Below are 12377 nucleotides of genomic sequence, written 5' to 3'. Positions count from 1 at the left end.
TTAGGGAACAATGAATAACACCACATGGACAGTTTCTGGGAAGTAATTTGATTCTAGTTTCCATGAGCTGCAAGGCAGCAGCATGAGGGTACCTTCCCTTAGTAAAGAGCAATTTCTCATTTTCTTGTCCATTTTTATGTATTTTAAAGGTGAAATGTCAATGCATCAGTGAAGAAATAATTTATTACATTTTCTTTCTTACTATTTTAATTTGATTATTCATAGTTTTTCTGGTTTTCTGCTTTCATATATTGCACAAGATTTTCATCTGTAAAACATTTTGAAACAAAAACAGGTAGTGATTTCCCAACATTTTGGATGCTGCTCATCTTGTTTTCTGTAAGTAATTCAAAGTAAAGTTAGAGGTAACTATAGGACAGTTGCAATCTTACAGAAGAAAACATGGCAAAGCTATGGATTTTCAAGGAAATATTAATTGGTGAGTCAACAAACATATTGGGCTGTTTTGGAAAATATAAACTGCAGATAGGAAAAGGTTTTGAAAGCATGCTCACATGTTTGTGCTATTACATAATAGGTAAAGCAAAACCATGCCGCTTAATAATACATTGTCTTAGCTTCACTCCCCTACCAGTTCCTAGAAAGTCAGCATGGCTTGAGTTTTACTCAATAATATTTGCATTTTTAAAACCAAACTGGCCACTTGAGACTTTTCTTAGCATCGTTTTAATATGACTAATTGCATCTCCATTTGTCTTTAATAACTCTTTATTATATTATTGTTATTTTCTTATGAGAATTTCATAACTCTTCTTCCCTATAGAATAAAATAAAAATATATTGTGGTGCTGAAATTATGGCTGTCTCTCTAAATTCTAGTTTTAGCTTCACCATAATTGTCAATTAAAATGAAACCTGCAAATTAAGAATGCAGAGTTTAGCAGAAATTTTAGCAGAAGGCTAGGATAATATAGATGAAGATTCCAATCCTTGTCTGGTGATTTTACTTTTCTTTTCATTAAAAGCTTGGCCAAATTTTAAATAGTATATATTGATTTTAGTATGTATGTATGTGTATATATAGTGATTTTATAATGCTAAAGCATTCATGGAAGTATACCTGATTAATATATCTTCAGCTTATAGTCCAATGAATGCACAGTTTTTACAAAGGATATTCAAAACAATTGTTATCCAAAGATAGTCATAAACATGTAAGCAAAGCTTTATTTTCACATTTCCTTCACTTTTACATTTTCATAAGCCAGTTTAGGATTGTCTATTAGCCTTAAGTGCATGTCTTGGGGATGTAAGAGGAAAACCCACAGAAAACTCATATGGAGAGAAATTACAAACTTTATCCAGACATCAACTGGGTCAGGGATTTATGCCTAGGATACTGGATCTGTCAAGCAGCAAAGCTAGCCACTATGCCATCATACCATTTCTAAGGTTAAGACTTATGTTTGGATAATCCATAGCCTAACATTTTTCTCAAAAATGTTGTGATAAAGAGATTTACCAGCTTTACACCCCCCCTCTTGAAACTATTCTTAAAAAATGTTGTTTGATTTCTTCTTTTAAACATCTTTTTTACAGAAGGCCTTTTTAGTGCATCTTGAATGAAAAAGGCTTTTGCTGTTTATTTTAATTTAATTTATTTGCTACTGCACATTTTCCTTGATTCCTGCAAATTTCTCTGAAATAATCTTTTAGCAGAGTTATTAACCGTTGTCGCAGTAGGGGGCGCTAGTGCTCCCTTGAACCCTCAGGTACCACGTCAAAACACTAGGTAAAAGTGCAATAATTCTTTTATTATAATAATTATGTGCACCAAGCACACTCCACTCCACACTATTCATAAATCAACCACAATAATAATAACAATAACCAATCCTCCACTCCCAGACGCGTTGCCCACCCAGCTCAGCTCATTGTCTGGGAGTTCCCATGGTCCTTTTATAGTCCCTGACCCGAAAGTGTTCTTGGCCAACAGTCCACAAGTCCTTATTCCTTCCGGGTCAGGGTAAATAGTGCTTTTCCTTGACCCCGGAAGCCTGTCGCTCTTCATGTGATGAACTTCCGGGTCATAGTGCACAAATGAATCTACTGGCCTCCCGACAGTGACTCCCAGTGGTCTCCAAGGTATCCAGCAGGGCTGCGCATAAAAACTACATAGTCCATGAGGCCCTGCTGGAACTCGGGACCCGTCCATGCTCTCGGGAGAGCTCCTCCTGGCTGCCTGGGGGTGAGGGCCGGAATATGAAGCCGGCCATCCATCACACCGTCCACAACATAAAAAGTGGCTACTAGAGTTCTGGTGTACTCTAAATATTATCACTCAGTTGGGCAAACCAAACAGAGTTTCAACTCTCTAAAAGATCCTATTTCTGTACAGTGCAGAACTCTGAAATAAACTGTTATAGGGAAGTTTAACTTTTTCATAAACCTTTTTTTTTCTGGATGACTGTTTCTTGTCTGATTGTTGGCATTAGACTAAAATTAAAAATGCAACATAACCAGGTAATTCTGTTTTGCATTCTAAGAGTTAATTATATATTCCCCATGCATTCATATTTTTGTGCCTGACATCATTCAGTTTTCCATCTCACAGGGTATATTTGAGCATATGGGAATAATCTTTTATCCACAAAAATGTTGTTTTAATAAGGCCATGTTTAAGTATTTTTTTACTTCACGATCTGCGTCACTCGTGCATTTTGTTCTTTTTTAAAACTACATTTAGCTAAATTAAAACTTACACATTGAATAATTATAGCATAATTATTTTAATATTAGGAAATATGCCTTTTAAGACAAGATTTTGTGATGGAAATTGGAAAAGGGGATACCTGAAGGACACAAAGCATGGAAATGGTTCATGAGGAAAAGATAATCGAATACATACATTGTGTGTATCACAAAACCATGAAAGGCAATGAAATATTTAAACAGTACTTTACTTTGGGGTCATAACAATAAAGTTTTGCAGTGTAAGTTTAGCAGATAAGTGAACTGTTAACTAAATTCCTTTTAAATATGACTTCAGGTAAAAGATGTAGCTTATGACTAAAATATGCTTATATTTACTCATTGAACCATTATAGCAAGGGAATTGCAATAGTTTACAATCATATTCTTTTTTTTTAATGTCCAAGACTAACTTTGTTCTTTTCAATTCCATTTGGTATTACCAGGTAGCTTTGAGTTTGGAAAATTACAGGGGTGCAAAATGAATCATTTTTAAATATCTGTTTTGGTGTGCATGCAGTAGTAATTCATGTAATGACTATTTTAATGTAGGGTGTGTTAATAAGTAAATATATTTTTATTTATCATTTTATTTCACAAAATAAGTGGACTCATCATCAGAAATACATGATTAAAGTAATATTTAGAAATCAATTCAAATAATAATTTGCATGTTATAAGAAAAAAATATCTGCCTGCTGTAACTGTTCATATCTTAACCATAGAAACTAAATGAATTACATTTACACATTTTCAGCATTTTTAATTAAATAATAATTAACATTTATATCATTTAACATATGATGTGCACCCTTTGAAAACCTTTATAAAATTATAGCATCATGCATCATTATTTTTGTATTAAGAAAGTTACCTTTTAGGTTGTTGTCCGGTTAAAATATGTAAAACCAATTAAACCAGTTTTGATATGCCTCTGTGTGAGAATAAAGAAAGCTTAGGGATACTACTACGTGTTTCTCATCATGGTAGATAGAATGTTTTAAAATAGCTTATTTGGCTGTTTTTATTAACTTCTTGGTATTCATAATTAAAATCAGTCCTTGCTCCATACTTCTTAAAACTAAAACTAAGTTCCCTAGTGGTAAGATGGTTTTCCCATGTACCTATGCAAGCTCACGTCTTGAGATTTTGGAATACTGTTGCCAAAAAATGTTGTTGCTATTTACTGTGAACGTTTAGATTAAATGCATCATTAAGTATCCTATTTCTCTCAAATGGAAAATTAAGACCCGCTTCATGCAAATAATCCTAATATGTTTAGTTAAATTAATTAATAATAAGCATGTTGGGGTAAGAACACAATCAGAGGCAGTCAGATATTTGGTGAATGAAGAGTGTTACAGTGAGAGACACTTTATCGACCATACTTCTATCGCTGGGTACTCCCTTTGAAATACAGCAGGTTTGAAGGAACGTGGTCCTTTCTGTCACTTTCCTTGTTCCTTCTCTTTCTCTCTCATGCTTTTTAATCTGGTCTTGCTTGAATTCTCCAAGGTATTGGTGATGGCCATAAAGATGAGGAGAGAAGACAAACAGAAGTAAGACACCAGTTTGTGGTTTGGCTGTCATTCAGATGTTCTCCTATTACAGTAGGCACAGTTAAACACAAGAAGTACATAAAGTAGAAATCAAACAAAGTAAATAATTAATTTACTGCTCCTCTTGACCCATTTTTACAGGTGTTAAGTTGGATGGCTTATTTAAAAAAAAATCTTTGTGTCATTCACTGTTTCTCAGCCATGGCGTGTCATCTTTTGGTTTTTAGCACTTGTCTCAATTCATTTTCTTATTATTTAAAGGGCCACTGATCGCAAAGAGGTTTTACATGTGTTTCAGTTTTTGCCTCAGAAATTGGGCCAGGAGCTGCCCAAATTCGGCCCCAACTAAAGTTCCCTATAATGAATTCATGGTGGTCCTGCTATTAAAGGCTTGGTTCCAACTTCCTACCTATTCAGAAAACATTATCACACAGTCCTGAATATGCCTATCTCAAGTTTTTTTGTGCCCTTTAAAAGGCCAGGAAGTATTACTATGTGTGGCATTCCTTTATTCATCTTATTCGTCTAGCATCCTGGGTGTCCATCGCATGCTTCTCCCGGGCTTCACTGCTCTCTCACATATGTTGGTGTCTGTCCCTATTGCCCTTCAGCATATGTGTACGATTTTTTTTGTCATATTATATTATGCCATGCTGGGCCACCTTCCTTATCTGTGCAAGCTGATACTGCCTGTCAATCTCTTGTGCACTGGGCAGCAGCTTACAATATGTACATGGTACATTATAGTTCACTGAAGAGCTAAAAATATTATTGATGTGGTTTTCATGCTAGGAATCTATACCTGTAAACGATTCCAATGTTTAATTGCCGTGCAAAAAAGCACATTTATTAAAGTATTTCCCTGGACTCTACTTATAAGAGATGTATATAATTCACTTTTTTTTGTTATTTAGATTAAGTTAAATTATGTTTTCAAAGGGTTTGCACATTGTCCTCTGTTTTCTATAAAACTTTTTTCTTCCTATGTTTTACATGATTATTGTCTAACATTTTCATTTTATGCTATAGCTAATATTTTTTATCATATTTTTAATTTATTAATCATCTTTCTTTATTTAATTTTTCCATCTTCATTCATGCTCACCAGTTACTAAGCGACGAAAGGCTCACCTGAAGCGCTTGGACCGGCGATGGACGCTGGGCGGAATTGTGAACCGACAGCAAAGTCGAGGTGAACAAAAATAAAAACAGAGAGCACCCAAAGGAATCTAAAGTTATTGTTGAATATTATTGCATAGTTGTGCTAATTACAAACAGAGCAAGACAATTAAGTAATGTGACTTTGGGAATAATGCCTATATAAACCAATACCAATATAGCAGTATTTCGATGAATTCAACATCATAGAAGAATACTGTACATTCCAGACCAATCAATGGATGTTACGTGTAGTCAGTGAGAAAAGTGGGAAACATTATTTTTGTCTTACACTCTGGATGTGTGCATGTGGCTAACAAACAAAATGTCTAGTTTTTTTCTGGAACCCTGTCTACAGTAATGTATGTTTGCTTTGATTGGCATGGCATATACACTGGTCTCAGATGTAACTTGGCATTTCTCAGCTATTTCTTCAAAGTCATCACAGACTGTTTTACCTTGACAGAAGTAGTTTGAATTTTTTTTCATACATTTTGCAACAGTGTGATATACAGTATGTCATTAATTAGGCTATTATAAATTATATTACATTTAGGTTTTTATAAAGTGCAGTTAATTAGATGTGAAAAATAAAATATTTAGATGTTAAAAAACTTGAAATATGTAATGAGTGAGATATTTTAAACATAAATTATTAAATGAGTGATTTATGTAAGTTTACTTAAAGTTTAAGGAAGGAAGTGTACCTTTTTCAGTACTTTACTATTTCAAAAAATTTTGAACAGACATGCAGTTCTCATATTTTTAAAAGAAATTGCATTATGTGTAATAAACACATAAATGTCAGGCTTCTAGAGAGTTTTGACTAAAATTGTGTGTGCTTAGTGTTAAAAGGATTCTGGCTTTTACATAGAAAGTAATATTTTGTACATCCCATACTTGTCGATACACCAAATAAAATACACTACAACAACAGGACTATAAAAAGTGTAATTAGTAAGTAATAATAAGCATTTGGAATACAGTGTTTTAATGTTATACATTGACCTTAAATGTTTATCTAGTTATGAATTGGTCATGGAATTGTATTATTAATAAATGGGTTTATAGTACGTTATTCATACTGGCATCAGATTTGATAAGCACTTTGCCTTAATTCAGTTACTTTTGTCAAATATTTAGTTATTTGAATTCCATTTTTTTTATTCAGCTGCAAAGCTGTAACGTGCCTATAGCTTTAGAGAGACTGCTGAGAAATACTTAGTATTGTGATGGAATATGGCCAAGGTCCGACATTAATGCTGCTGGCAGCTCTGACCACATAGTATGAAAGCTAATGTCTTCTGGACTCGAGAAACATTTTCCGTTGTAGAAAATACTCCATCCTTTAAAATACTGCTGACTGTTGGAAAATTATTTATAATTTTTTTAATTCGCTTTTTTATAGTTTGGAAGATATGTAGGTGCTCTGTTTGCCAGGCCTGTTTTGTTTTATACAAAACTACTCAGTATTTCCCTTTTTTAGCTTCAAATACAGCACTCTGGAAATCTGTCACAAGTCTGAAGGATAGCAGGTTTAGTGTGGTATTTCGTTAAGGTTATTAGTTCTGCAGAATACAAGTTTCCAAATTGGATCAAATCTCCCAGAACATTTTTTTCTTTGCTGTCATATTAGAGAAACTCTTGTTTATTAACTTGTATACTGACAGAGGTTTGTGATTTCTTCTCTGTCTGTGAAACTTTTTCCAATTCTCATAGAACATTTTGTGAAATGAAACAATTTCAAATGGAATTTAAATGTTGGAAACACTTGCCTGCTCCTTGGCAATGAAAAAGTAAAGTATTATTTACATTTTATCAAAATTATACGGTTTGGTTTTATTGTATTTCATTGGGTTCCAAAAAAGTTACATTATATGAATCAGTAATCAAAATTTTTAACTGTTCATTTTAGCAACAAACATATTTGATACAAAATGTCAGCCGTGTTACTACAGTTTTCTAACACATGTGGCCTTGCAGTGTCTTTGTACTATATGTTTTTTATAAGACAGACTTCAGCTAAGTAATAAACATAAAATACAACATGAACTTCATTGAGAGAACTGAAGTTTCACTGGATCATATATTCTTCTAAGATCATTCTAGATACACTCTTTGACAAAATGCACAGTTTTTGCACCCCAAAGGCATGATCAGTTTTTCATTGCATGATGAATGCCAAGGAGATTAAAATTCTCAAAAAGTATGATTTATTAATAAAATAATAACACAAGTAAGGAGGTAAACAGAAGGAATAATTAAGTTACAAAAATACAAAGATAAAACATTGGTCACCTCAACAGGCCTAGCTAATACAGGATTTATACCTCTGTCTGTCTTATGCAGCTACCTACCTATAAACACTAAGGCCCTTATGTATAAACCTTTGCTTAGATTCCATACTGAAATTTTCCTTACAATCAAAAGGTAAAATCAGAGTGCACACAAAAAATTGGATTTATAAAACTGTGTACCACATACCAGGTTCCTTTATAAATTTCAGATCATCTTACAACTATGAGGTAATGCATGCACTTTTAGCCACTCACCGTCAACTCCCTCTAATAGCCATGTAAGGCTTTAACACTACAATTACCAGAGCATATGAAAAAACTTGTAGATCTGTCCCACCTTATATCACTTCATACCTCTTCGTCAGCTTCTTTTGTCCTTTAAATGTGTTGATAAGCAGCAAGCAGTCTGCTATCACATCCCCCACCAGCGCACAGTTTTCTCAGCTCAAGTCTGTTTACCTGCGTGTCAGTTGTTTGGAGTTGTATAGAGTGAGAAGTCAAGTAAAATCACACCTTTTATAAATACTATATCGTTATTTGGAACACATGCATTTCATGTGTGTTCCATGTCTACAACGATCTATGTCAGGGGTGCCCACACTTTTTCGGCTTGCGAGCTACTTTTAAAATGACCAGGTCAAAATGATCTACATACATTACAAATTATATATATACTGAGTATCAGAGGTGGGTAGTAACGAGTTACATTTACTCTGTTACATTTACTTGATTAACTTCTTAAAAAAATTGTACTTCTAAGAGTAGTTTTACTGCACCACACTTTTTACTTTTACTTGAGTACATTTGTGAAGAAGAAACACTACTCTTACTCCGCTACATTGGACAACACTCGAATCGTTACTTTTTTTCCATTAGATAAAGTCTGACAGACAATTTTCAATCTGCTCTGTAGCGTATGCTGTCAAGTTGTGCACACGCCTTCCATTGCGTCGCAACTGTGATTTTAGTTCCCTCTCCTTTCTCTTTCTCAGATCGCTTTTCGGAAGGAAGTCAGTTTCATAGTTTTTATGAACAGTTCGAATGTGCCTTTCCACATTTTCCTTTTTTGGAATATCAATGATAGATTAACAGATCAGACAAACACACTTCGATTGTGACATTGTGAGAGAAAAAAATCCTCTTCCAATTCCACATCCAGCCCATAAACAACAATTTTTTTAAAATCCCTTCTTTAGTTGATATAAATTGGAAGGCTAACTAGATCACTTAGATAGCCGGAGTTTTACAGTAGCTTGCGCGTTTGATCGTGCGTGCGGGATGACCAGTGTGTTAAAAGAAAAGAGATCTCAGACTAGCTGCCCTGTATGTCAATCAAGTGGCAAATGCCATAGGGAGAATATATGATAGACTAACATTTAAAAATTTTTTTTTTTTTTTAATGCACCGCTATCTACCTGCACTCACAATTGACGCATTGGGCACCCCTGATCTATGTAAACACATCGTTAAAAAAAGAAACGTTTTTCATGTTTTAGTAATAGTTGACAAAATGTAGACATGAAGTTTATAATGTGTGAAGCCTGAAGTCCAAATATCAAAGAAATACTTTCACAAAATGTACAAATATAACAGAACAAGTGCGCTCTTCAGGAAGACAGGAAAAAAAAAATTTTTTTCAAGTAAATGTCAGTGTTGTACAACACACAAGTGGCTTTATATCTGACGTGCAACATCAAGATGTCTTTGAATTGCCTTTGTATTGATGTCCCAAAGGTCATCTATGTGCTTATCTTGGGCTAGCTCAGGTGGGAGAAACGGTCCGTGTTTCTGTGCTATGTTGTGTTGTGCTACACATGCCATCAAAATGCAGCAAACCTTTTACAGGGCTGTGCAACACTATGGGACTATGGAACATGCAATTTTTACAGGATCGTGATGATTTTTTGGGTAATGATGATGGCTGGTTTATATAATGATTTCGACTTCCCAATGGCGTCTTCTTAAAACTGTTTTTTGAACTGAAGCCAACATTACAGAAAGTAAGTGGCCCCTGTTCTGTCAGAGGTTTTAACAATGATAGGGTATTTGGCAAAGGACACTTTTGAGCATGAATTGGTTGACTCTTCAGGAGACTCATAATCATCCTTGAGCTGTGGTATGCCATTTGTATGGAATTGTATAATTAAAATGCTACCCAGTCCAATTTCCTTATGGTCATGGTGTGCAAGCCAAGAAGAAAAGGCAATTTCCAGAGATTATTGATTTTTCTAATATAATCAGTGCAGTTGACTGCACACATGTTGTGATTCAGGCAACATCACAGAAGGAATTTGTAAATAGAAAGCAATTTCATTCAATTAATATACTGTATAATTAATATGTAATGTTCAAATGCAGAACTAACATTGTTCTGAGGTGACCCAGCTGAAACTCTATTCCTTTATTTTGTAAAATAGTAGTGTGAGAAGCAGACTTCAGGGTCATGATGTTTGTGTTACTGTAACTGTGATGTACTATAATTTGATTTTCTATTCACTTCATCGTCTTGCCCAAAAATATGTCTGCATAGGACATACATATGTTCAAAATTTGACGTAACCTTCAGCCAACTTTCATGCCAGATTTGTGTTTTATAAATCCTGACTTTTGCCTAAGAAATGTCTTGCACGAATTTCTGAACATAAGCAAGGTTTAAACATGAGACTCTAGAACTGTAGCTCTCGTTGATCATATATTCTCTGTTTGTTTTGTCGCTTGAACCCTTCAACACTAGTTGTTGTCTGTAAGCCCCACACAGATACTACTTTTGAGAATATCCCAACATTAACTTCTGGGATCAGCAATGCCTCCTGGAATCACAGGGACCATTCTCCTGGAACTGCCACTTCAATGCTTCCTTTTTGCCAACCACTTAAAGTGCTACTTAAGTAGCATTGTAAGGGCTTGTATAGGGAGGCTGTTGGCCACATAAGATATATAATGTGTTTTGGCTGTTATCCCAAAATGCTCCTTACGTGCTCTATTTTAGACTGGTCTGGGAACAATGCTGACATAAAACAATGAGATTTTTGTGTGATGGCAGCCATTTGTAGTTTTGTATTAACAGTCTAAAAAATATCATTAGGCAGATTTGTCATGCAAAGGAGAAAGCCTTTCTTCCACATATTGTTATATGATCAAGCTGACCCTTTATCTGCTCTACATAACAACTACTACTATTCATGTTGTTTGCTTTCATTGAATGTTGCTTAAATTGTCTCCACGTCAGGCCCAAGGGAGAAGTGCAAGTCATTGCTGACTGTGACTGGACTTCTTTCTAGACTGGTCTGGCCTGACACCAGTACAGATACAGTCGGCATACTGTATTATCAGTACAAATGTATCCAACATGATTATGTGATAGGGTTGAATGTATGTACAGATTAATAATAAGAGTTTTATTATTAGGAGAATTCTGGTAATTACTGGGGTTCAATATTTAAAGTATGGATCTTTAAATTTCTTCACTTAGCAGTGTTGACCCCCTAGTGATCAGTTTTCTTTTTTTGTGTGTGTTATTTGATTTATTCAAAGTAACTCACTTTGAATAATTATAGATTAGTGATTTATGTAATACATTTTATTAAATACACCTATCCTTTCTTTGTAATTGACTCTTTAATCAATGACAACACCAGGGGTGCTGTCAATCTGATTTAAAGTAGATAAGACACAGCAGTGGAATTTTGTGTAATGCAAACTGAAAGCATAGTAGATTAAAAGTCTCAAGAGTTTAGACTGTTATGTGGTAGCGTTAACATGGACATATCAGGAATTAACACCCCTACTGTGGTTAATACAAATGACAGCGTCAACTGTGTATTAAATTTGAATTGCCACCCAAAAAAATACTTGGGTAATTCTAGTCCTGTGGTTGGAAACAGCTAGCTGAAGGCTGACATGAGTTGTGCAGAGTAACGGATGACTACAGTCAGTCAGCTGTAACAGCTGAGTAAAACTGCTGTGCTAAAAAAACACATTTGAATACAGTTTGAACCTTCTTACTAATGGGTTATGAGAGACAAAGATCTAATAAAATGTTATTCTTAGCAAAAAACAAGAAGGTGCAAATACAGTGGGCAATAACAGAAAAATAAAAATTAGTGGAGGGCTGAAATGCAAAATGCCTACTATAATGAATCTGTGCCCCTGCTGTTTCACACGGATGGGAGAGTAGTTACATGCTGAAAGTCTCACAAGTCCATGGATACTATCTGGAAGATGTCATGACTACAAACTGATTGTGACATTGTAATGGTAGCTGATTTGTTTCTGTGGAACATTTTGTGTGTCTTGAATCTAGTAAAATAGTTTTTGAATGCCATAGACTATGTGAGCATTACTGGGAGCCAGGTGTATCTCTTCCAGAGAGCAGTGTACTCATCTGTAAATGGGCTCTTTCAGCAAGATAGCCTTTCATGCTACAAAGGCTTCTCTTTTATAGCCAAGGAGCTCTCTACATGAGTAGGATTGTTCAATTTTTGAACAAAAAACAGATGAGTAGACAACTCAATGTTAGGTAGATTTACCTAATGAAGTGCCTGCTATCATACATGCTGTGTAAAGCCAGGTTTGAAAACATTTGTAATTAGATATTTCCTAAGTTTGTGCCCTTTAATGCCTGAACTAATGTTTTATTTAATGTTATTTT

At 34.7% G+C, this 12377-nt stretch overlaps 1 protein-coding gene across 5 annotated transcripts in view; it reads left to right on the top strand.

Annotated features, from left to right (window-relative positions):
* sh3pxd2aa (SH3 and PX domains 2Aa) overlaps positions 1-12377 on the top strand; it is a 363802-nt gene that overhangs the window by 313826 nt on the left and 37599 nt on the right. For 4 of the 5 annotated variants that reach the window (XM_039776608.1, XM_039776599.1, XM_039776623.1 and 1 more), the window contains one exon: positions 5380-5463. The exons of the other annotated variant lie outside the window; for it this stretch is intronic. In XM_039776608.1, the coding sequence (XP_039632542.1) occupies positions 5380-5463 (84 nt within the window). The remainder of the gene's footprint in view (positions 1-5379; positions 5464-12377) is intronic. 5 annotated transcript variants of the gene reach the window in all.

The sequence above is a fragment of the Polypterus senegalus genome, chromosome 1, assembly GCF_016835505.1.
Source record: "Polypterus senegalus isolate Bchr_013 chromosome 1, ASM1683550v1, whole genome shotgun sequence".
NCBI lineage: Eukaryota > Metazoa > Chordata > Cladistia > Polypteriformes > Polypteridae > Polypterus > Polypterus senegalus.
Note: the sequence above shows the minus strand (reverse complement) of the source record. Positions and strands in the feature narration are given on the sequence as shown.